Source organism: Sciurus carolinensis, chromosome 9, assembly GCF_902686445.1.
Source record: "Sciurus carolinensis chromosome 9, mSciCar1.2, whole genome shotgun sequence".
NCBI lineage: Eukaryota > Metazoa > Chordata > Mammalia > Rodentia > Sciuridae > Sciurus > Sciurus carolinensis.
This window is the reverse complement of record NC_062221.1, coordinates 128,713,740-128,740,955: the sequence shown is the minus strand read 5'-3', so window position 1 is coordinate 128,740,955 and position 27,216 is coordinate 128,713,740. Positions and strand designations below refer to the sequence as shown.

The 27,216-nt window shown below is 38.7% G+C and overlaps 1 protein-coding gene across 1 annotated transcript; it reads left to right on the top strand.

The window, feature by feature from the left end:
- Positions 1-16,793: 16,793 nt before the first annotated feature.
- On the top strand, positions 16,794-17,201 carry LOC124992383 (keratin-associated protein 7-1). The gene has a single exon (XM_047563111.1). The coding sequence runs from the start codon at positions 16,794-16,796 to the stop codon at positions 17,040-17,042; it is 249 nt and encodes an 82-aa protein (XP_047419067.1). The 3' UTR covers positions 17,043-17,201.
- The last annotated feature ends 10,015 nt before the right edge of the window (positions 17,202-27,216 follow it).

Sequence of the window (27,216 nt, the reverse complement as noted above, 5' to 3'; positions counted from 1 at the left end):
AGTGAGGTAGGTCTAAGGAAAACATCTGTGAGTTTGCTTTAATGAGCTTATGATCTAATTAGGGGAAAGAAAACACTTATAGGGGTTATGTAGACTCTAATAGTGGTCCCAAGAGCCAAGATCGGGGGTAGGTTAAACAACTTGGGTTTTACTACCTAAGGTTGCTCTCTTAGAAGAGGTGGCATTTAACCAAATCTTGATTTAAATGGAGCTATCTCAAAGGCAAACATGATTTAGAGAAGGGGCCTCCCAAGAAAATGGGGTCAACAGGAAGTAGTTTTAGGGTAGGGAAGAGCAGTGCATGTGCAGGACACTGTGATGGTTCTGGCTCCCTGTGGTATAGACAGGAAGCGAGTAGTAGTGCTGTGCTTGGAGAATGTGACTGGGGGCAGATTGTTGAGGCTGTATCAGATAATGAAAAGTGAGCGCTTTAGTAGTAATGAGAAACCGATGAAGGCTGTGAAACAGGCACATGATAAGGTGATGCAGGGCTTCGCAAAAATGTGTTTGAAAAACTGCAAAATAGGTAGAAAGGGACCGGAAGCAGATATCAGAAGCCATTGTGATATTGCAGGAAACAAGTAAGATTTTAAATCATTTCTCACTTAAGTATGTTATATTTCTTCACCCAAGTTAAAAAAGAAAATTTTATTTTATATCTTGTCTTACAAACAGAGCTTACGAATTTTGGCTTCCTGTTTTAACAGATGCAATGGCTCATGGGTTAATATCTCCTTTATTCAAGCATTTCACTGGAAAGAAGTTTTAGAAGTTTTATATTTCCTCAAAAGGGAATAAAAGGATAAGTTTGCAGCCCTTCTTTCTTAAAAAGAGTGTTATAGTTTGGATGTGAGGTGTTCCCCAAAAGCTCAAATGTGAGACAGTGCAAGGAGGTTCAGAGGAGAAATGATTGGGTTGTGAGTTTTAACCCAATTGAGTGATTAATCCCCTGATAGGGATTAACTGAGTGGTAGGGTGTGGCTGGAGGAGGTGGGAGTTGGGGTTGTGGCTTTGGGGTATATATTTGTTTCTGGTCAGTGGAGTCTCTCTCTGCTTCCTGATCACCATGTGAACTGCTTCCTTCCAACACCCTCTCCTGCCATGATGGTCTGCCTCACCTCAAGCCCCAAGGAATGGAGTCAGCCATCTATGGACTAAGACCTCTGAAACCATGAGCCCTCAAGTAAACTTTTCCTCCTTTAAAATTGTTCTGGTCGAATCTTTTAATAACAACAATGAAAAAAAACTGACTAAAACAGAGAGTTTATTTTGAAGGTGATGGGATGAGTTGAAGAGCACATGTAAAATATATAAAAAGCATAGCCCAATACCTTGTTGTCCATTACTTAATCTGTTTTTCTATTATGAGACAATATTTGGGAGGTTTCCTGTGCATATTGGAAAATAAAATGAGAATTCTTTCCCATGTATTAAATGTCGTGACACATGATGTCATTCTCTTCTGCCTGAATCCCTGTTGAATCTCACACTGAAAGTAACCAAAACTTGAGTGTATAAGACAGGTTTGCACAACACCTGGGTTCTGATGACCCTGGAGGACTAATGGTCAGATTAAGTTTTAGTCCTATATTTGTGAAATAAAGCTGTTGGAAAATAATCTTTGTTAGACTTCTAAAATAATTCTCAAAGGGTTCATTATTCATTATTAGCGGTGAATGTAATTAAGGGGATAGTCCCTTCTACTCGGCAGCAAACGAGGGATTTGAATTCCTCATCCTTGCCCCAGGATACCTGCACATGGGTTCCCCACTCTGCAGTGGTGGCTGACCGGCTCTCTTACATCCAGGACTGCCATCCGCCTTGATCTTTCGGAAGGAGGCTGTGGGCATTTAAAAGTTGTTAATGGATTACAGAGTTCATCTTTTGGTGCTGAATAGTCTAAATTTCCTTTAGAATTTTTCTTGTTATTGACGTCTAAGTTCTAAACATAAACGCCTATCTCTCTCTTTTTTTTTTTTGTTTACTGTTATCTATTTATATTTTCATAACATGTTGTATTTAGGCTGAACAGTGAGTCAGATGCAAGCTCCTGACTTTGATGCTGCCCTCTGTCTCTATCCCAAGTATCTTCACAGGAATAGTATAGACTGAGACCCACAGAGTGGTACCGAAAAATACCGCTATCAAAAGGCAACTGAGAAAATTTTACTGAGTACTGATTGAACTCAACACATTCCTGAGTCTATCCTGAGTCTAGGCTGAACCACAATATAAACACTTATTTCTTTTTTTCTTTTGGTGGTGCTGAGGATTGAACCCAGGGCCTGGTGCTTGTGAGGCAAGCACTCTACCAACTGAGCTATATCCCCAGCCCAAGTACTTATTTCAATAAGATTCAAATTCTATGATTGTCTTAGGCAGGTTTTTTTGTTGTGACTAAAAGATCTGACCAGAACACTTTTAGGAGGAAAAGTTTATTTGAGGGCTCACGGGTTCAGAGGTCTTAGTCCTTAGAAGGCTGACTCCATTCCTTGGGGATCCAGGTGAGACTGAACATCATGGCAGGAGAGTGTGACAGAGGTAAGTGCCTCCCATGGTGACCAGGAAGTAGAGCGAGAGAGTCTTCATTCTCCAGATACAAGATACATACCCCAAAGCCATGCCTCAATTCCACTCTCCTCCACTCACACCCTGTCACTTCAATTAATCCCATGAGGGATTGATTCACTGACTGGGTTAAGATTCTTAGAACCCAATCATTTCTCCTCTGAACCTTCCTGCATTGTCTCACACATGAGTTTTTTGGGGACACCTCATATCCAAACCATAACAATGATCAACATGAAAATATGAAATTATGTATGAAATATGAAATTATGTATTTTTCATTATTGTTGATATGAAAAAAAACTAAGCTAGTCTCAGAATAAAAAATAAAAAGGCTGGGGATTTGGCTCATGCCCCTAAGTTCAATCCCTGGTACCAAAAAAACACAAAAACAAAAAAACAAGCTATTGAATGTGTAGGCAGTCTCAATATTGAGTACAAGTGAAAAAGAAAAGAGGGAATTCTCAGAAACCAAGGATTCTTGTAATAAAAAAATGATTATACATGGTACTATTATTTTTATTTTATTTTATTATGAAAAATTTCAAAGTTACACAACACCAGAGAAACCAATTATAAAAGTTTTGCACCCAATCACTGCTTCAATAATTTCTTTATTATATTAAAACAAATCTAAAATATTTTATCTTATGTTTCTGGTGTTCCCATATCACACTCCAGCATAGCTTCAACTGCTGGTGTCCTTAATCTCTGAGTCCCCCTGGGAGAGGTGTGGGTAGGTGGGGTGCCAGGCCACTCACATGCCAGGCACAGTCCACAGACAGCGATGCCAGCGGGTGCATTATGACTCCAGAGCTGACTCTCAGGCGTGTGTTCCTTCTGCTCTCTCCCAGTGCTTCCCTTGTTGGCTTCCTTTCTTTTCCCAGGTCCCCTTCCTCCTTTCTGACCAGTGTTATCCATGCCTCTCAAATGAACTCAAGTGTGTTCGCAAACTTGATCTCATTTTACTGCTGCTGGGAAAACGCAAACTTAGCATATGGAACTGGAAAGCCAATCAAAGGGGGATTCTGGACAAGCCAGTCAGATGCTAAAAGGGCTCTGTTGCCAATGGGAAGTGGCGTGGTGATAACCAGTTCTGGATTTACCCTACCGATTTTTCATGTTCCATGTAATTGCCCTGATGTAACTTGCATTGGCTCTAAATAGTAGTGAAGTCTTAAATAGTGATCGCAAACTGGGGTGGCGTTGACCCCATAGGACATTAGGCTGTGTGGGGAGACAGTGTGAATTGTCACAACTTGTTAGAGGATGTGCTCCTGGCCTCAGGTTTTAGTAATGTTACATTGCAATATGTAGTAGGAAAATAAAAGCTATACCTCCAGGCTTCTTGACCACCTGTGCAGTTGAGATCCACCTTATTTTTTTTTTAAGTTACCATATCTATCTATCTATTTATTTATTTTTACAGACTGCATTTTGATTCATTGTGCACCAACAGGGAACAACTTTTCGTTTCTATGGTTGTGCATGATGTAGATTCACACCATTCATGTGATCATACATAGTTAATGATGTTTGTCTCATTCCACCATCTTTTTGCTTAGTAGTTTTGGCAACAATGAATCGGTGATCATTGGTGAGGTCTAGGATTTCTTTAGGTGTTATGAGGAGGGATTTTCTATTTATATCATCCTTGTGTACTTATTAACTTAAGTTCTATGAGACTAACTTTCACTCATCAATTATTTCTGTATTCTTAAATTGAGTTTTTATAAGGTACAGAAGAAAAATGCTTTATGAATTCCCCCCAAAATGATTTGGTGCTCTTGCAACCTCCAAATATGACCAGAATATTTATTTGCTTATCATTTAAAATTCATGGAAAATTTTAAAACGGTTGACTTTTTTTAATCTTTTTTTTCCCCTCATTTTTCTTCTTGTGTTTGTATTGTCCCAAGCTTGCAGATGGGCTTCTGTGCCTCTGCTGTCAGCCCCATGGTCTTTGACAGTTCTCTGCTTTCCGGAACAGGTGGTTTAGGCTTGGTTTTTGCTTTGCTTGCTCCAGACCTGGACCAGTCATTTCCCTAAGGAGCTCTTTGCTTCTGACCAAAAATGGTACAGAGTACATGATTTGAGATATGCCTGGCTTTCATTGCTACTGAGCTGTCACTGGAAATGTTTTTACCAGAAAGAGCCAGGGAATCCATATTTTTTTGAAGGAGAAAAATATCAGGAAACTTTTATGGTACTTCTGATTCAAATTGAAATGATTTTACTTTACATCTTTTACTTTTAACTTCTTTTTTTCCTTCCTTAAGCTGGAAAATCAGTTTTTATGTTTATTGTATGTTATCATATAACCTATGCTAGTTTCAAAATAACAGAACAAATATCATTATGATCAGTTACTGAATATAATTTAAGCCTTCTCCATATTTTCATCTTGGAATATCATACCTCTAAGGACACAGAGTCCACATTCTGTGGTTGAGAGTGGCTTGAAAAATTCTCTGAGTTGTTATGTCACTGGCTTGACATTTAGAATCATTGGTGTCACGTTGTTGTTTTTTAAAAATAACCTTTTAAGTAAAAAATTGAGGCATGGGCACAGCAAGGGAATCATGAGGACGTTTGTTCTGGGACAGTCTGCTCTGACGAGTGGACAGAGACTCAGGAATGTGTTGAGTTCAATCAGTACTCAGTAAAATTTTCTCAGTTGCCTTTTGATAGCGGTATTTTTCGGTACCACTCTGTGGGTCTCAGTCTATACTATTCCTGTGAAGATACTTGGGATAGAGACAGAGGGCAGCATCAAAGTCAGGAGCTTGCATCTGACTCACTGGACGCTGCCCTGTACCCTGGCTGCTCAAAGCCCTCCTGCAGGTGACAGTCACTGTCAACAGAGGGCAGCAGAGAGACTCGCATGCACCTCAGGCAAGGTTCCCAGGAGTTTGCATGTTTGACTGCTATAAAAATGCTAGAACTACTTTTCTGATTTTGTTAGATATTTATTAAAGCATTAAAATGCTTATTGAATCCTTGTGTATTCCAGGCTCTGTGATAGCGGTGTCTCAGTCTGAACATTGGATTCTTCTCTCTTCCTCCATGAATCCTTTGATCTGCCATTCCTTTGCTTGCTTCTCTTGGGTTCTTCCTGCTCACCTTTCAGAAGCAACTCACTGTGCCCTACTCCAGGAAGCCCTCCAGGACCTCCAGTCTCATTTAGTGCCTTTCTTTCTATATCTGGTTTCTCTGTCTCTCTACTTTGTCTATCTTGATCTCCTGGTGCTGTCTCAAGAAATTTCCTTGGTCTCTCTTCTGTTTTAATATGGATAGCATGCATTCACACTGTGGAACATTTTACCTCAAGGAGGACAAAGCCTCAATAAACGGTTTCTATATTGTCTTATAACTTATCATAGTATGAACATTGGCAACACCATTAAATATTCTTCATAAATGTAATTTACAGTGGCTGCATAGTACTTACAAGAACTATTATTAAAAAAAAAAAATCCATGACAGACTTTAGTTCCAGGAAAAATGGCTATAAATGGATACTGGGGGAGGCAACACAATATCTTGAAAATTACCTTGGAGAGGATATTGTATCATGATGGCAGAGTGAACAGAGGCACACCAATCTCCTACTCCCTCTCCACATCCCTAGAAATGAGGGAAAAAATGAGTCCCTTGAGAAGAGCTAAACATAGCAACCCTGGAAAAATAAAAAGATTCCCCACCAGAGAGCAGAAATGGGGAATCCCCCCTCAAAGACAGAAAGCAGATGGGCCTGGGTGCTGGTAGGCCTGCTGAGATAGGTGGAGGCCGTGCTGATAGCCTAGTGCAGTTGGGTGAGCTGGCCTGTGCCCTTCTTTGTGCCAAGCAGTGTGCAGAAAAGTGATTTGCCTCAAGCTTAAAGCAGAATGTAGGCAGCAGAGTCTGTTGATGACTGGTGACAGTGGAGATGGGAAGGCCTGAGCAGATTTGAGATAATTATTTTTTTTGGAGCTGATTGGATAAAAGATGGATTTTGTGTGTGTGTGTGTGTGTGTAATAGTTTTTCTATTACTGTGTAACAGTATCACCTCAGTGGTTTAAAAGAGCACCCATATATCATCTCAGTTTCTGTGGGGTCATCATTCTGGATACAGCATTTCAGGGTGCTCTGCTTCGGGGCATCTGTGTGTGGGGGAGTGCAGTTTATCCCAAGACTTGAGTGTGAAGGATCCACTCTCAGGTTCACGTGGTCTTTGGTGGGATCCAATGTCCTCTAGCCTGTCACCCAAGGGCACCAGTTTTGGTGTTGTTGCTGTGGGCTGCTGGCGGGATCCTGGCTCATTTGAGTTTCTACGGCATGGTTATTTGCTTTACCAAAACTGTTAGGGGAAAAAGACAGATGCTGTAATTTGACATAATGCAAGCACAGAACTGATATAGCCTTCAGTGTGGTTTAGCATTAGAAGCAACTTACGACCCCCGCCCCATTCATGAGATGGTATTTCTACCAAGATGCAGGGTCATGAGGGCTGCCTGAGAGTGCCCCACAGGAGGTGAGGTGCAGGAAAGCCATCCATTTTTTACCTGAGTTATTGATTGGATTTGAGTTGGAACAGACAAGATCTCAAGGCACCTTGATTTTAGGCTCAGTCAGCATTGACAGCGAGACTTGAACACTTTGCCTCCTTTTCTGCAGCTCACTTTCCTTGTGTATAAAATCAGAAGGGAGTTAGACTGGTATTTTCTTCAGCTCCAAAGTTCAATATTTCTTATATTAATAAAAATCTCCAAGTAACAGAAACTACCTTTAGGCTGGGAATATAGCTCAGTGGTAAAGGGCTTGCCTAGCATGCACAAGGTCCTGGGCTTAATCCCCAGCACAGCAAAAACAAAACCCAAAAACAAACAAACAGAAAACAAAAATAAACAAACAAAAAACCCTCAAAAACAAAGTGAAACAAGAAACCCCCAGAAAACTACCCTTCATCCTTCTATTCCGGGAGCTGTGTTTTCTCATAATTTTCCTTCCCTTTTTTTGATAAACATCTGTGGAGGATAGTCTACATTTGTGAGTCTTTTCTTTTTATCAGTGGTGCTGTTAATCATTTGAAGTACAGATTCTCCTGCTTTTACTGATTTTTCTTTTATCAAAGGGCATCAACAAAGTATTCTTGGCAAATTCATCGAGACTCTCATCTCCATCCTCCTTAAGCCGTGCATTAGGTGGGGGGGCTCTCGCCACCTTGAGTGTCCACTCTTAGGGCCTCTGTTCGTCCCACTCTCTTCCCTCTCCTGCCTTCTCTGACTTTTGTCCTGGCTCCCCTGATGTCTCTTGTTCCCCAAACCCTTGGAAAACAGGCATCTCCAGCGCTCTGTTCCCAGCCTTTTCCTTGATCTGTTGGGTTCTACCTAACAACTTTGCCTGAAGCTTTACCTCGAGGAGAGGAAATCCTGATCATTATTTCTAACTTTTTACCCCTGAGGTGTTTTTTTTTTTTTTTTTTTTAATTTCATTATGTTTACTTATAATATTCTTAGCAGAGGTGACCTCTCCACATTATAATCCACTCCTAACTTCTCTATTACCACTAACACAACTACTTTTTACCCAGGTAGTAGAAGCAATTCATCAGATTTCTTTCTTTCCTTCGTGGCTGTTATCTATTCATTACTAAATAAGTCCTGTACATTTTTCTTCCAAAATTTTACTAAAATCTGTCTTCTTATTCACATTTTATTGCCACCTGTGTAACTCAGAGTCTAGACTATATTTGGGGGGTACCAGGGATTGAACTCAGGAGCACTCAACCACTGAGCCACATCCCCGGTCCTATTTCGTATTTTGTTTAGAGTCAGAGTCTCACTGAGCTGCTTAGCATCTCACTTATGCTGAGACTGGCTTTCAACTCTCCATCCTCCTGCTTCAGCCTCTTGAGCCACTGGGATTACAAGCATGCGCCACTATACCTTGCTCTAGACTATTTTTGAATTGATAATTGTAATAGAGCACTTATCTATGATGTTCCCTAGTGACACTCACTATGCTAAGCCCGTGCTTATCACAGCATTTACTCAATTAAATTCTTTAGTAATTGCTCTCTATCTATGTCCCATATACATGTTTATGCATAGATCCATCCCTTTTTTTCACATGGGCACTCATTTGCCAGAAATCTCTCTTAACATTCCCACATATGCTTAGTACTTTATCTAAAAAAAAATCAGCTCACCAGTCCCCAAACAAATGCAGCATTACTGTTGTGTCTTTGCCTTTGGTGTTGCTTCTTTACAAATACCTTTTCCCCACCAGTGGAAACCGTATCCAACCTTCATGATCCACCCAAACGACCATCTTACTCATCTGACAAAATATGAAGAGGTACTTGTGGAGTTCCAATGATGTATCAGTCAGACACCACCCAAGATGCTACAGAGACAATGCTGCCTCTCCAGGCATTTTAGTTAGGGCAGGGACAGTGAGGAAGAAATGGTCCTGGTGGGAAGGGACCATGTAATATAAGCTGATGCTGGAAAGTCAGACAGGGACAAGTTAAAGTTAGAAGCTTGACTTCCCCAACCCCAAGGACAAGATGAAGGTTTTTTAACTAGAGGAAAGCACAATTTGCAAAGGTCACTTACTGATTTTTAGGAATAATCCTTTGGAGCAGCCAAAGTGGAAGAAAGTACACCAGTGAGGTGGCTATGACAGTGGCCTAGGGTGGAGAGGAGGGTGTCAGACTGCTGGCAGCAGTAGATGTGCAGAAAGCTGGTGGATTTGAGATATATTTTGGAGGCAGAGCTGACTGGACCTGGTGACAGATTGGATGAAGAAATCATGATGAAGAAAGAAATTAAGTTTTCATCCTGGGCAATTAGATAACAGTGTTATTTACCAAGATGGAAAAGGCTGGAGAAAATTAGGAGATCAAAATTTGACATGCTAAAAATCATTTGTACATGAAAGTTCATAGTAGCATTGTTCATAATTGCTCAAAATTAGAAACAATCTAAGTGTCTGTCAACTGATGAATAAATAAGCAAAATGTGATATAGTCATACAGTGGGATGCTGTTTGTTAATAAAAAGGAACAAAGTAAGGATATCTACTGTAGGATGGTAGACATTGAAAATACTGGGCTAGGGAAAGAAGCCAGACATGAAAGACCATACACTGCATGATTCCATTTATGTGAAATGTCGAGACGGGCAAATCCATAGAGACAGAACTAGGTTTAGTGGTTGAGAATGGAGAGTGAATTTTATTGGACCTGAGGGTTCTTTTCAGAGTAATGAAAATGTTCACACCTTGGATAATAGTGATGGTTGCATGACTGTAAATGTATAAAACCCACTGAACTTACACTTTCAAAGCCTATTTTGTTCTATGTATCAAAAAAGATAAATATTTTTATCTATCAAAAAAGATATTATGATGTTTGAGATGCTGTTTGGGCCTGGGTTCTCCAGAAAGCAGTTTTAGATAAAGAATTCACAGATTTCTTTTTCTTAAGGGACAAGAATAAAGGAAAGGGGAGCTAGGCAGGAGAGTGGAGAGCTCAAGAGAGATGTCATTTTAAGTGGACCAGAGCCCAGCCCAGCTATGTGCCTTGGTCCATGGGACCAAGATGTCTACTTCTCTCAGGACTGGCTAAGAAAGTTCATCCATGGAGAAAAGGAAAAGAATATATCCACAGACCTTCATCTGTGTTCGGTTAAAGGTTTATCCCTAGGGCATTTGTCTCCCTCACTTTTCAAATCATACCAGCATGGGATCAGGTAGACTCCTATTGTTGTTCATAGATATTAAAGGTGAAATTGTTGGGAGGGAGGTGAGATTGATCTGGTGAGGAAGAGAGGCCATCAGTTTGTTGAACCAGCTCGAGGTGTTCTGGATGGTTCCTATAGGAGCAGGTTCATCAGAGGTGGATTCTCCAGCTTGTTAGGCACACAGTTGCTTATAGTAGTCGCTGACCCTGTTTGTATTTCTGTACAGATTGATTGTCTCCTTTTTCATCTCTGATTTTATTTATTTGAATCTTTTCTTTACCTCTTCTTGTAGTTTAGAGTTTGTCTGTGTCATTTGATTAGAAAATTTAAGCCATTTACATTCCAGTGTTTTACTGAAAGGTCAGTGCCTCTATCTGACATTTTGTTACCCTTTTCCTTAGAGTTTCCAGATCTTTCATTACTTTCTTCATCTCTTGTTTGTGTTTGTGGTTTGCTGTGTTCTTTTTCTTGTCTTTTTTTTTTGTGTGTGTGTGTGATTGGATCTGGTTTCTTTATCACTGGTTTATATGCTACAGTTGCTTCCTTTGTGGTTACTCTGGGTCTTTCATAAAACAATCTTATAGCTGTCAAAGACTATTTTAAACTGATAACTGCAGTTGCATTCAAATACTTTTAAACTTTTATACCCCACAAATTTGTAAATTTGTTACTTTAACATCCATTCTTTAATATTTTATATTCCTTAACATCTTGTTAGAGTCATGGTTATCATTGACATTTTGATTTCCTATTGGAGATTTGAGAGTTTGTATATCCCTGTTACATTAATGGAGAATTTGATTACAAATTTACCTCTATCAGTGAATTTTGTGCCTTTATATGTTTTTGTCATATAATTGTTATTCTTTCCTGTTCTCTTGAAGCATTCCTTGAGTATTCTTGTAGGTCTGATCTAGTCTGATCTAGTAGTGATAAATACCCTTAGCTTTTGCTTGTCTGGAAAGGACTTTCTCTTTCAATTCTGAAGGATTGCTTTGCTGGATGGATGGTAGTCCTGGGTGGCAATTTTCTTCTTTCAGCACTCTGAAAGAAGTTAGTCCCTTCTTTCCTGACCTGCAAGTTTTCTGTTGAGAAATCTACTCTCCATCTTCTGAGAATTCCCTTAATTATGATCTAACTCCTTTTGTTGCTAATTTTAGTATTTTATCTTCATCTTTGATTTTTGAGAACTTGCTTATAATGTATGTTAGAGAAGATCTATTTGGGTAGATTCTAATTGAATCTTTAATTTTTATGGCTCTGGATGTCCATATCTTTCCCAAGACTTGGAAAGCATTATTTCAGGTATTTTTTCAATTAATCATCTTTCCATGCCTTTCTCTGTCCTTTATGCTCCTAGAACAGAAATAATGTGAACACATGCTGTTTTAATGATTTCCCATGTATCTTGTAGCCTTTCTTTGCTTTTTCTTTTTCCTCTAGCTTATTTCAAATACCTGTCTTCAAATTCACAAATATTTTCTTCTGCTTGATCTAGTTTGTTATGAAGCTCTCAATTATATTTTTTATTCCATTTATTGAAGTCTTCAGCTCCAGAATTTAAAAAAAAAATGTTATCTGGTTTCTTGTTGAAGTTCTCATTCAGATCATGGATCGTTTTCCTGAATTTTGTGAATTGCCTGTATGTATTTTCCTGAATCTCATTGAATTCCCATTGGATCCTTCTTTTGAATTTCTTTTAAAGTAATTAAAAATTTTCCTTTCTTTGGGGGTCAGCACTATTGTGTCCTCCAAAGAAGTCCCATGTTTCCATGCCTTTTTAAGTTTCCCTTGTCCTCAGGGTGATGTTTATGCATCTGGTGGAGCAGTTATCTCCCCTCATTTAATAGAGAAGCTTTCATAGGGAAAGATTTTTGCCTATAGATGTGTGCTAATATGTTGGTTGGGTAGGTTATGTGGATTTGGTTCCAGGTAGATGCAGTTTTGCAGTTTCCATTCAGGATCTTCAGCCATACCGGTGTTGGCAGCACTTGTGAATGCCTCAGTGGTCAAGGATACAGGTTCTGTTCAGCTGCTCTGCTGGGTCAAGTGTTGCTTCTCCACTTAGGGTGGGCTTGCAGAGCAACACAAGGATGCAGAGGCTACTCTTTCCTGGGTCAAATGTGATCTTCCTGCTGGGGAGTCTCGTCAGGGGCTGACTAGTCTCTGTAGAGTGGTGTGTGGTCTCCTCTGCACTGAAACAAGTTGCCATAGGCACCTGGAAGTGAGGGATCAGCTGGTTCTTAGGTCATGCTGTTTTTTCACTACTACTGAGGACCCCTCATTCGCTTGTGGGTAGGGTGCCATTTGGGTTCTGGTGCAAGGTCACAGCTGTTCCCTAGGGTCTAGACTCTCCACAGCCAGGGTCAGGGCACTATGACTATTTCTGTTAGCACAGTACAGTTGTGGTATAGCCTGAAGGATGGCATAAAGCAGGGACCACTTATGTCCAGAATAGCACACACTCTAGCAATGGCTCTAATGTCAAATGGCTCCATGCAACAGTAACCTGGGTCAAGGAGGGTGGGGACACACTGTGGCCTCTTTCTTTGTAGTGACCCAACTGTGTGCACTCTGGGCAGCCCCTAAGCCTGGGTTCAGGTGATGTCAATTGCAGAACAGCCCAGCAGCTAAGATCAGAGGTCTCCAAGCTTACCATTATTATTATTAATTTTGGATACTGGGATTAAACTTTGACACTAAACCCTTTTTATTTTTTTGTTTTGAGACAGGGTCTCCCAAGTTGCCCAGGTTGGCCTGGTATGTGCCATCCTCTGCCTCAGCCTCCGGAGTCACTGGGATTACAAGTGTGCGACCATGCCCCACGTGTCCAAGCTTTGAGGGGAGAGTGTGGGGTGTCTTTTGCTTGTTTTTTTCCTTCCAGGAGAATTCTATCTTGATTCTGAACTGTTCCTGACTCTGAAGACAGGTTGACAGAACTGGGAAAATTTGTTCTGTGTAGCCATCTGTGAGCTCCTGAGAGTCTTCTCCACTCTGCTGTACTCCAGCACTCTCCCCTAGAAACTCCATTGCTTTGGTCCTTTGTCTGTGGTGATGGGAGGCATAGGCATTGGGTTTCTCTACACAGTCATCTGGTTCTGACTGCTTTTACATTTTGTTAAATTTATTTTAGTCTGTTGTGTAAGGAATGTAAGTTCTCTGTTTAAGTCATTGATGTTATTCTGCAACATGTGAATTTTCTGCTTCCAGCTACGTGACAGGGGTTGTATTTCATGACTTGGGAAGTGAGATGTGGTTCTTCAACTTACTTTAGGAAATGACAAGAGTTTGGAACTAATGCAAGGCATGCGGTGCATCTGTAGGAACCAGTGTGTGTGATTTACCACATGCTCTTTCATTGTGATTTCAGGTAATGAAATCTCTATCACCTTAAATCCTTGAATGAGAATTATGTGAACTCAAGGTACCCACCAGCCTAAGAAAGATGTGTTGTGTACGTATGAGATAAGTTTCTGATCTTTCAATGCATGGAGATTTGGGGTTGTTTGCTTCAACAGCCCAAACTAGCCTTTCCTGATGGATATGTTCTTCAAGACAACAGCACAGTGAATTCTATATCTGAAGCACTTTATACGCTGAAGCTTTTCAAAGCACTAATGACGTGCCAATAGCAGCATAGTAAAGTAGTTAAGAGTGTGATCTGGAGCTAGATGGCATGGATTGAGAGCTTGATTCTGCTGACTACTAACCATGTGAGCTTGGGCAATTTACTTAAACTCTTTGGAACCAGTGTTCTTATAAAATTTCATAATACCCACATCATAAGAACATTATAAAAATTAAATAAATTAACATATGTCAAATGCTTAGAGTAGTGCATAGTTAAGTTCCCTTATAATTTATACAGGTAAAACACAGAAATAAATTACATATGTAAAGTTTTTAGGAAAGGATCTAGCACAGAGTAAGCCCTTCATGAATGTTTATCAGTATTACTAATATTTAAAAATAAAAGCAATTATTGATTAACAATCAAATACTTGGCTGATAATTGTTTTTCTGGAAAAGTCTAATGGGGGCAGGAAAATAAAAACAAGAAGGGGAGACAATGTATTTTTTTTTACTTCTGATTTGGACTAACAAAATTAGAGTTCAATCAGTTGGGTTTTACCTCTGGGAAGATGACTGGACATTCAGCTGTTGCTTTCTTTGTGTAATCAGACAGGAAGCAGAGAGCACTGGGGAATGGAAAAGACAAACTAAGGCATTTTCTTTACTTATCTCTATCACCCAGAGTTAAAGGAAATAGGCCACCTGTGACTGAAGCTGAACACTGCTGCCAGTGTGAGATAAGCAGCCCAGGGCAATTTCACACAGTCAAGCAAAGACAGTTTTCTTGAAATCTCATGAAAGATTGGCCCTGGGATTTGTCAGGATGGTTTATTCATGAGCATCATCTGAGATACTCATTAAAAATAAAGATTTTCATCATCTCATGGTGGTGGTGGGAGAGTAGAGCTTCTGAAGAGCTCCAGGGCAGCTTCTGAGTTTTAAGCTGGTTTATTGGGGGATTCTTCTATATGCTTACATTTGCCATCTCCAAGTCTAGTTCTAGAGTTCAGCCTGACTGACTGAAATACCACTGCCACCTTGTGGCAGCATATCCAAATTACAGGCTCAATGTTCACGTGGGATAGAATCATCAATCATCAATATTAAAATTTTCAGATAACTACCCACAGTCATATTTAATTCTCAGTCACTACTGCCATTTTTCTATTCACAAATGTCTTTTTGAATTTTCTGGATTATCTGATGTAGAGTCTATATTAATAACATCATTGAGGATGCAACGTCTTACCATTTTAGTTCATTTCCTTTCTTAAAAACTGAATTTGAGATGGTGGAATGAGACAGACATCATCACCCTATGTACATGTATGATTACATGAATGGTGTGAATCTACATCGTGCACAACCACAGAAATGAAAAGTTGTATCCCATTTGTGTACAATGAATCAAAATGCAGTCTGTAAAAATAAAAAAAAAGAATTTAAAAATAGGTCTTGTCTTTTGATTCTCTCTAGCTGTAAACTCTCATAACCTGTTATAAGTTTATAGAATAAAAGAATCCTTATGTACTTTTAACATGTCCCGTAGGCAGCTCTTCTGTCAAAGACACTGTGGGAGGCAGAATCTTAATACACAGATGTCAGGTGGGAATCATTCATTTTACATATTATATCCAATAATTGACTAATAAGGGAGGGAAAAGAAAAAGAAATATTTACCCAGAAACTTTTCTTCCTTTGATTTCAAGGAATTCTAACTCTTATTCACATGTAAAAAATATTCTCTCTTAAACAGTTAAATTGGAATAGTTTTAGCTTTGTGAAGCCCAAATTCTTCCTGGTTTACCTTCATCACAAGGAATCGTCATACAGAGCACAATAAGAGCAGAAAAAAGTGCTGTACTCTCAAATATAACTTGAATTTCACAATGGATATGGCATTCAGGCTTGTTTTATGAGGAGTCCATGAGAACCAAACATGGTATAACATAACTTTGAAATTGGGCATCATTCCACTTAGCAAAAATGTGGTAACTCCACAACAAGACAGTTTGGCAACGTTTAAGATGATTTACAACTGAAGAGTGCATGTTCTCCATAAAAAATAAAATAAATGTTAACAAGGAAGATGCTCATAAATGAAATAGATGAAAATTACTGGTAGACTCCCTAGACATCTTATTGGTGCCCTTACAGTCTCTCTGTAAGGACTTGTTCAGGTGGATATTTGTAGCAATGCTTTTGAAAGAAAACAAAACAAAACAAAACAAAACAAAAAAAACAGATAAATTTACATAACACAAAACAAACCATTTAAAACTGAACATATTTAGCATATTTGTGATGTTCTGCAACCACAGAGTCTACCTAGTTACAAATTATTTTCTTCATCCCAAAAGGAAACTCTGTACCCATAATTTACTTGGTGTAATAATGTCTTGAAATGATATATACAGCAAATTTCAAGAGGTTTATAAAACATCAGTCAAAAGTTTCAAAATGCTGTTATCCAAGTGTCAAAGACCTCCATGCAAGGCTTTGTCTTGATCTTAAGGGTTTACATTCCTTCTAAAGGTTTTGCAGCTTAGCCGACGGTTGGGAGGGTTTAATCAGGGTATTTAAAGAGTCTCACATGATATAATCAGAACAGTAGTTAAACTATCGGTCACGGTTGAAAAGAATTCAACTGCCTGTCATGGATGGTCACTGGCTTTGAAGACAGGACGCACTCTTTGCAAACAGAAAAGCCAACAAAATATGCACAAGGAGTCTGTGGGTTTCTTTATATGCGTTTTATTAGAAAATAATGGGGTTACTTATGCAAATTGGTGGGAAGATGTGTGGACAGGCACGTCATGCCCACCAACTTGAGGTATAAAAAGGGTTGTGCAGGAGGACAACTTCATTCACTCTTGGGTAGCTTGTACTTCCACCTCCTCTCCAAACCCTCCTCAAGGCCCATCATGACTCGTTATTTCTGCTGCGGAAACTACTTCCCAGGCTACCCTTGCTTTGGAACCAACTTCCACGGGACCTACAGAGCCACGCCCCTGAACTGCGTGGTGCCTTTGGGCACACCCCTCAACCACTGCTACAGCTCCCGCAACCACTGCTTCGGAGGCGGTAACTACCAGAACCTGGGCTGTTGCTATGGTAGCAGCTATTACAGGCCTTGGGGCTCCGGCTCTGGCTTCGGCTACAGCACCTACTGATGGACCAGTGGCTCTGGCGACTACAGGACTCCCGATCGATTCTCTGCAAAGAACAAGCTGAAGAGCAAGCTGACTGTCTTCCTGCCTGCAGATGCGCTCGGGGAGAGACTGACTTCTTACTGCGGTCTGGCTCTTCTGATGCTGAACAAGTCACCCTGAACCAAACTGGTACTCATCTACAGCCAAAGAAAGCAAGATGATTTTTCAGACATACCTGAAATTTAGCAGTTAAGCAAGCAGTTTGCCTCCCAGGGTTGCTCTGCTCATATATTAGTAACTTCACATCAACATCAGTGTATTTGAAATTGGGTGTGGGTAGGAAAGGGTTTTACTGTTAGTCTCCTAATAAATCTATTTCATTCAGCACACATATTTTTGTTCTGGTCATTTATTTTCCTGTGTTTTTATGCTCTTGAATTCATCAATCAGTTTCAACTGGTAATGGTTGACTTTAACCAAATTTTATTCTGATTTCAGGCTGTACAACCAAGATAGAATGATTGCTAACTAAATTTTTTATATTGAGATTTCAATTTTAAACACTCCTTATAAGTTTTTCATCTAAACATACTCTAGATTTTGGTGTCTCTCTATACTGACTTTAAATTGGGACATTTCTTAGCTGCTGAAAGCTAAAAATTAACTTTTTTTTCTTAGTAACATGATCTATTTTGGTTCATTTTTCCTTTCCTACTGTTTACGATATCAGCTCTAGTGAGATTCAGACTCACAGATTGTTGGAAGAATTATAACTAAATGGAGCTAGCTATAAAACTCTATCTTTAGGATCTCCTAAGATTGGTCACTAAAGGGAAGCCAACTGCTAAAATCACACTGTATTTTTTCCTCTTTGAATCATTGGGCTTTATTTTCCCTAACTTCTTCATCTTCATGAAGCTTTTATTTTTTGGAATGGTATTTGTCATCAGAAGCACTTGAAATGATATGTGCTCTGCACTTAGTAAATGCTTCTTGTCTTGCTTACAGAGTAACCTCTCCTTTACTGATGTAAAATGTTTTGAATTAAAGTCCATTCATTCATGAGTCAAATATCTATTGCACTCTTGTCTCTGAGAAGGTGCTCTAATAATTGTTCTTTGACTTGACTTGTTAAATCACTGCCATATGGGAACAAAATATTGTAAATTTTGCTTCTTCATGTATCAAGAAATATTGGACTTTAGTTACTGTGTTAAAAAAATTGAGGTCATGAAAACACACAAACAGGTATAAGTTGACATGAGAAGCTGATTATATTCAAGAGGGAATTCAATTTTTCAAATGTATTCACCACATGGCTATAACATGAAGCATTGTTCTAAGATCTGGGCATTGAGATCAATAAAACATAGTCCTTGTCCTTAATAGTTAAATACACTGTATTTATCAAAAGATAGATATTTTTACCCATTTACTTTCCAGGACTCAAAGTAAGGGACAGCCTATGATCAGACAATGTGCGCGCGTGCACATACACACACACACACACACACACACACACCCATTCACACACACAGAGTGCTGTACACTTGTGTGGAAGGTACACTTGCCTATATAGATATGACCATGGGAAGGGGTAAGGGTTGTATACAAAGTAAGATATGGCTGTACAAAGGGTAAAAGATGAAATAGGTTATTACTGGCAAAGCTCCAACACATAGGTAGGATGACATACTGGTGGAGAAATTCCAATGTTGAATACTGAATGGGTAGTTCAGGGTCTCTACCAACCATTGTATCTAGATTCTATCATCATGGCCAATATTTATCTTTAAAGTTCATAGATGTTTTTTATTTTGTCAATTAAATGTTTTTTAATGTTCATACTTTCAAGATTATGGCAAAACTACCATAACAGTGCAAAGAAATCCTGCATTTATCAAATTTTTATATTTTATACCATTTACTTTATCACGATATTATAGAATATATAAAGTATGTATGCAATACTACTTATGTATATACTATTGTTTTTTCTCTTTATATATATACACACGTATGTGGTATATGTATATATAATGTATATAGGTATATATATATATATATATATAAAATGTACATATGAAGGTATCAATGTCATTTACCCTAAGAACAAGGACAATATAATTATAAAAAATAGAAAATTTAATATGAATGTAATTATCTAACCCTTAATGCATACTCAGATTTACTCAATCATTGCAATAATGTCCCAGGAAGTTATATTTTCACCTGGTCCAGAATTATGTATTATGCATGTCCAGTATTATGCATGTCTTTTTAGTGTTCTTCAAACTGGATCAGTTTCTTAGCCTTTATCTTTCTTGACCTCAGTTTAAAGAATATTATTTTACGGAACTTCCCTTGATTTGGGTTTTTCAACTTTTCTCATGATAAAACTCATACGATGCGTGTTGGTAGAAATGCCATAGAAGTGAGACTGCCCTCAGTGCATCATCGCGCCAGAAGACACATCATGTTGCTTTTTGTAAGCTTGGTTGATACTAACTTTCATCACCTGGGAAGCTGGTGTCCTTCAGGTTCCTTTACTATAAAGTGGTTATTTTCCCCTTTGTAACTGATAGTTGATTTGTGCATAGATATGTTGATACTCTGTAAATACCTTAATTCTTATTGAGATTTTATACCCTAATTTTAGGACATACACATGATTTTCTCATTTTATAAATATGTATACATTAATTAGTTGGAATTTTACTGTAAGAAAAAAAATTTTCTCTCCATTTATTTATTTATTTTTGATCACCTATTTGTTTCGATATTTACATCCGTATGATCTCATGGATTCTTACCTTACTCAATATGTTGTATTTCATTAATGATATTGTTAATTTTTTTTTTTTTTTTTGCAGTACTGGGGATTGAACCTAGGGCCTTGTGCTTGCAAGGCAAGCACTCTACCAACTGCACTATGTCCCCAGCCCAATACTGTTAATTTTGATGTCCAACTTGTTCTAGATTTGTTCTAGTGGGAGCACCTTAATACTGGCTCCCGGGTCTTTTAGAAATGGCCCCATCACTATCTGGCCATTTATTTACTTTCTGTCTTAAGCTGATATTCCAGAAGTTCATCTTGAATTTTTCTGCTCTAATTATGGAATCAATGATTCAACCCTGGAGATCTAGGTTCCTTGAGTGGAGGATGAATGTAGAAAACAAGATATGGGTGTTAGTGTGCTCATTGCAATGGTGTCCTTGCTGTATATCCACCTGGATATCCTATCACATGCTATACCTGTCATGATTGATAATTGTCTTTTCAGATTTAAGAATGGCACAGTGAAAGGCCACATAGGAGCTCTATGTATGGTTTCAAAATTCACAGAGAGGAGGGATTTACTTTAAGGTATGAGAGAGAAAGCCCTTCAGTCTGGAGGGGGCGGTTCCAAAGGTCTGTGAATGACAGCATGTGAAGTACAGGCAATCATCCAGGAGCCCTGATAACCCCATCCCCATCCCTCAGGTTGATTTTCACTTAACCACCTTGTCTCTGTTTCAGCCCCAGTCCTAGAATTTTTCTTAGTGTTGTAAGTCCCAATTTTCTCTGGGAATTTGCAGGAAGAATGGTTTTCTTTTTGCTTGCAGCTCCATCTTCTCGTGGTTTCTGGATTCTCCTTTCTGTTTTCGCTTCATCTCCTTTCCATCACCCAGAAATTTAGTCAATCATGCCTCAATTGATATCATCCTTACAATTCTTTCTGTCATTGTTGACTTTAACCTCGTTCACTCACTCACTATAATTCAAAGTGTTCGGGAAAAATGGAAGAAATCTTGGGGTCAGCCTGCCATTCTTGAACCTAAAACATATAAATCCCTTAATTAGGAACAAAAGGGGGGCTATTAAGATAAAACAACAACTTGTCCTCTCCTGCAGTAACTATGTGACAGATAAAACAATAGACAATTTCACTGTTTACATAATATTTTTTGGAAGTACATTTTGATGTTTACCAAATCATTGAAGAGAAAACCAAAATTAAATAGTTAGACAAATTTCTTGATGTTGTATCCTTCATTTGTAAAGAAAAAAAATGCCAAGATATAATCAGGAAGAGTGTGACTCCAAATCTATTCTTTGACTCAAATGAGACATCCCTTTTAGAGTTACAGAAGTTTTCTCAAGAAATTTCCCCTTTTAATGCTTCCTCTTGTGTCATTAATAATTGCACCATGTATTCAAATAGTTATTTCAGTTTACAAAATATGTAAATATAATCTTATTATTTAATTCTAACAACTATCTTGGGAGATTGATATCATGAGGAAATTGATGGACATTAAAAAATTTATCCAAGTGGGCAAATATTCACCAAGTGGAAAACAGACTTGAGCCAGTGCCTCAAACTGAAGTCTGTTGATGCCTTCCCTGGTCACTGTTCTGCCACTAATAACAGGCAGAACATTAATTATGTGTCTGCCAATTTGATCCTAACTGAGTTTATCAAGATCCTTCAGTGTTTCCACAAGCTTACCAAAGCTCTCCTTAATCATTTTTAGGGTCCATTTTTAATCTCAGTACCAAGTCTTTGGATTTCCTTCCTTGTTATCTCTATGAACTGGTGATAGGTCTTTGTTCCTAACATTTTTGCCTCAGTTCACACCTTAATCATTTCTTGTATAGAGCACCACACCAGCTGCCCGCCAGGTATTCCTGGCAGTGTCTAATTCCTCTTTCATACAATGGACATACTAATCTCTCAAAATGTAAATTGAATCATGTAGCTTTCTTTCATTAATCCTTTGATGGTTTTTAAAATTCTTACAGTTTTCAGGAAAAAAGATCAATCAGGGGCTCACAGGTTCACAAGCCTGCCATGTTTTCTAGTCTCATTTCCTACCTCTTGTTAACATGCTTCCCTTTCTCCCTCAATGGCGCCTGCATAGTTCTTTGTTCCCTTCTGCCCTTTCCTTCATCTAGTGAAGATCCATCTAGTGCAGATCCTTCGAAAGGGCCTCCTCAACACTGAGATACTTTCCCTGTTCTAAATAAGAAAGTTACCTCTGTTTACTTTAGTATCATATTGTTCAAACTGTTCTGTTGCAGCTTACCATCCAAAACACAGGAATAGAGGTAGAGTCAAACAAAATTGGATCTATTAACTTGTTGCTGTGAAGGAGACCTTGTAACATGTAAAGCTGCAGAGTGGCTAAATAAGAGGGTAGTAGGAATCCTTGTTCCAAGATGTGAACTTGAATTAGGTGTTCTGGAGAGGATTAAAGGAGGTAGAGGTCCCTTCTGGGTTGTGTGCTGCATTAGTTTCCTTTTACTGCTACAACTAATTACTGAAATTTGGGATGTAAAACAGCAAAAATGTATTCTATTATAATTTCGGAGGTCAGAAATTCAAAATGTACCTTACTGGGCTCAGTTGAGGTATTGGTAGGACTGCACTCATTCTGTAGACCCTTGAGAAGAGTGGGTTTCCTTATCTTTCCAGGTTTTTAGAGGTTGTCCAGTTCCTTGGTCTGTGGCTCCTTCTCTCTTCAAGGAAAACAGCATTGCATCTTCCCTTACAAGATTCTACCACTGACTCCCTCATCTTCCTCTTTCACTTATAAGGATCCTTGTGATTACTTTTGGGTCCACTTGGATAGTTCAGGATAATCTCCCTATCTCAAGTTCAGTTGATTGGCAACCTTAATCCCCGCCTGGTCACGTAATAAACGTATTCCTGGTTTCCAGGGAATCATTGCTCTCTTGAGAGACCGTTTTTCTACCTATTGCAGGTACAGTGCAAAAGTAGGCCTAATTCCACCACTGAGTGTTGTAATAATTTTCTTCCTGGAGGTGGAACAGGGGGGGACTAAAATTGGAATTGATAAAGAAATGGGAGTCAGCAGAGGGGATGTGTAGTTGTGGCTGTGATTAGCAACGTGTTTTTGTTTTCCTGTTCTCTGCCATGATTACACAATGGTCTTGCTTTTGTCTCACTCTCTCCTGGTCCCAGAGTGACCTCATCTGATTTGGTGCTCAGGAAACCTCTGGCAAGAAGGGAGCTCTTTGGTTTACCATGAGTGCTGTCAGGGCTGAGACCATCTTACCTGCAGGAGCCTTCATGAGCCAACAGCTCTGATTTCCTCGCCATACCGTGTGTTCTCTAAGTTCCTTGAGATCAAGCACTAAGTGTTATTCAATATTATTTCATGCTTTTGATAACTATTTGTTGAATTAACATAATTATTTAAAACCTTAGGGATAAAGCCTAATCCCTTGCCACCTAAAGTATGGTCTGCTGACAAGAAACACTGGCGACACCTGGAAACTTTTACAAAATGCACAGTCCTCAGGCTTTCCTCTATTAAATTAGCCTCCACGAGTTAACACGACTTTGAGGGGATCTGTGTGCACATAAAATTTGAGTACTGACCCATACCTGTTGATTCTCACCCCAAAGGAAGAAGAAAGGAGAGATATTTCATTGTTGCTTCTTAAAGTGCTATTGAAATGATACTAAGTTTTCTTTTCCAAATTATTTTTCTTATACTTTTGTTCTATTTTTATTGCTGTTTACAGGAAAACCAGATTATATTTTTCATTTCCATTGAGAACGGAGGAAAGGCACTTAGAGCTGTCTCTTAGATAAAGGGAAATATTTCTTGATGGTAAGATTTGCCAGGCAGGGAGCTCTTTTGGGTATTCTGTAAAACTCCTAAATGTATTACATATTGTTGCCTCCAAAAATACATGGTTATTTCTTAGACACCAATTTTCTTTTTAGTGACTTACCTCCGAGGCTTCCGACATTATCTTTGATAATGGTCTTTGCAGTACTGTGTCCTGCTCCTTTTCCTTCCCTTTTCAATCATGTTCCCCTCTTAGCAATCTGCTTTATAAACATGCCTTATTATTTCCATTTTGAAGTGTCTAGGTCTAATGCACTGGGGTGCAACTTCAGAATTTTTGTTTTTTTTTCTGATGAATAAAAAAAACTGAAATTTTAAGATAAACTTTAGCATGGTAGTTATCTTTAAAGTTAGTTTTAAATTTGCATTTATTTTTGCTTTTATATTTGGCTTTGGTCAGAAAAGACTTTGAAGAAATGATGCTTTTAAGGGATTGAACTCACCATTCCACTTGTTATTGGACAGTAAGAGAAGCATTAGTTTATAGGTCATGAGAAGGACAGGCCCTCAGGCCTCCCAGAGGCCAACCGGTGAGTAAGTTGGGTGTCAAGCTTCACTCCTCCGTGAGTCTGTCTCAGCTTGCAGCTTTAAATTTATGCACGTTTTCAGTATCTGGCTCTAAATGTTGCCTGTGTGTGATAAAAGTGGATCCTCATTCCTCCATCTCGCAACCCTAGTAACAGATGGTAGATGCTAAAAATGACCTTCATATAATACCAGCACAAACAAAAAACCCTATTTTGGTTTACTTTTTCATGTGGATCACATCACATGTGGAGGTTTTCGACAAGTGTCCCTGAGCCTATTAAATGCACCAAAGCATTGCTGTGGTGTCCCACTGGTTCTTGAGAAAACCATGAGGATTCCACAACAAATAGTAAGCTTCCCGGAAGCTCTCGCTCCATGTTTAACTAAGAAGCCTTGCTAATGTGGTTTGACCCCCAAAGTGCAAAGGTGACATTGTGTCTTAAATTAGCTCATAGACTCAGTCAGCAATTTCTGGCTCTGTCATGTGACCTTTTTAAAAAATTATTTATTTATTTTTTTATGTTTTTTTTTTTTTTTTTTTTTTTTGTGGTGCCGGGGATTTGAACCCAGGGCCTTGTGCTTGTGAGGCAAGCACTCTACAGCTGAGCTATATCCCTAGCCCTATTTTTTTATGTTTCACAGACTGCATTTTGATTCATTGTACACAAATGGGGTACATCATTTCGTGTCTATGGTTGGGCACAATATAGATTCATACCATTCATGTAATCATACATGTATATAGGGTAATGGTGTCTGTCTCATTCCATGATTTTTCATACTCTCCCTCCCTCTCATTTCCTTCTACATAATCTAAAGTTCTTCCATTCTTCTCTCACTCCCCAACCCCACTTCCATTATATATCATCATTCACTTATCAGGGTTAGGGTTAGGGTGAGGGTTAGATTTTTTTTTTTTTTTTTTAAACATATTGCCTGGCAACTTCATTTGACTTGATGTGATTTTTGACTTTACACTAACTGGTACTTCTTGACCTCAGCTGTATTGTTATTTTGAACCAGGTAATGTTTGCTGAAGTGGGTAGTTCTGTGCAATGCGAACTGTTTGGAAGCACCTACCCATTAGATACTAAGTAGCAGAACTCTCTACTTCAAGTCATGACTAACATGGACATTGCCAAACATCACTGGAGAGCAAAGTTGCCTATAATGATAACTCACACTAACTCTGGTTATTAATCCTGACTGAGAGAGAGTCTCTTTCTAATCCTTTGCCATTTTACATTCAACCACTTTAAGTGGTGTATTTTGTTGAAGAGGACACCTTTTTCGACCATAGACCACTTAAAATTTCTTGAAGTATGACCAAAGCACCATGTTTATTGGACTCACCTGGTGTCTTATTACAAATGAGTTTTCCTTGGCCCTCCCACCCTCCAGACCCATGGAATCAGAATCTATAGGAATGGAACTCGAAAGTATGCATTTTAAACAAGTATCTTGGGAGGGTCTTGGACAGACTAACATTTTAGAACTATTAGTACTGGTCCAGAGGTTTCAGCAATTCTGTGATTCCCACCACTACATTACGTGTTAAAAGTGATGGCAACTGGGAGCTCATTAGTTTGTCTTAGCAGGATGTGTAATAATGTGAGCAGAAGCACTGTCCATAGTCACATATTTAATTGACCAAATTCTAATAAAAGAGGACTGAATCGTAATCTTGGCTTCTCAGAGATTTTGGTGGTAGAATCATATAATGTATAGGGCAATAAGTCCCAGGAAGTCAGTCTTCTCATTTTACAGTTGAATGACTTGAGCCCAGAAAAGTGATTTGCTTAAATTCTCACAGCAAGTCAGTGGCTGATTTTGGTTTAGAACATTCTTTCATTAATTCCCTCATTTAATATTGATTGAAAATCTACATTGTGCCCAGTAGTGAGGTAGGCAGTGAGGAATAAAAGATGACATAAGTATTACTTCTGGTCTTCCGGGAATAAACCTGTTGGTGTGCCAGACAGATATCAGTCACACAAAGATTAAACGGTGACTTGGTATTTTCTAGGAGTCTGAAAAAATGGTTGCCTACTATGACATTATAGATGAACTCTAGCTAACCAGGGAGGGTAGAGAGGCTTCGGGAAGGAAGAGATGGATGTGGCGTGTCTGGTGTAAAGGAGTTGAGGAGGAGATGAGAGGAAGAAAAATAATTTGACGAGGAGCAAACAGCTGTATCAAAGGTCGAGAAGTGTATACAATAAACGTGAAGAAATAAAAGACTGAATCCTAATTAGGGAGACTTGGGCACTTTTAGATCATTCTAAAAATGAGGGAAAAAAAAGCCTAAAAACGTTGGAAGTTATTGAAATACTTTTTTTTTTCTTTCTAACATGCTCTTTACTTATTTTTTTTTATTATGTTGGGGTACATTCCTTCTCTACTTAATTTGTTGGGAGTTTTTATCACTAAAGAATGTTGAATTTTGTCAATTTTTCTACATCCAATTGAGATGATCACATAATTTTTACTCTTCATTCTCATGAAGTGTATCACATTTATTGATTTGTGTATGTTGACCCATTTCTTGAATATGAGAAATAAATTCCACTTGAGCATGGTGCAGGATCCTTTTACTGTGTTGTTGAATTTGCTGTGCTACCATTTTGTTGAAAAATTTGTATCTTTGTTCAGCAGGGATATTGCTCCATAATTTTTTTTCCTATAGGGTCCTTGTCTGCCTTAGATATTAGATTAATGTTAGCCTTGAAAAATGAGTTTGTAAGTGTTCCTACTGCTTCAGTTTGGAGGAAGAGTTTGGGAAGGATTGGTATTAATTCTTCTTTAAATATTTTGTAAAATTCAGCAGGGAAGTCTTCCAGTGCTGGGTTTCTCTTTGTTGGGAGATATTGTATTACTGGTTCCATCTCATTTTTCATTTCTGAACTGTTTATGTGTTCTATGTTCCCATGATTCACTTTTTGTAGGTTGCATGTTTCTGGGAATTTATCCATTTCTCCTAGGCTGTCCAACTTTTTGGTATATGTTCACTATAGTCTCATGA

Bases quoted from the DNA above. Each gene is read 5' to 3' on its own strand.
- LOC124992383 (XM_047563111.1), top strand. From the start codon at position 16,794: ATGACTCGTTATTTCTGCTGCGGAAACTACTTCCCAGGCTACCCTTGC.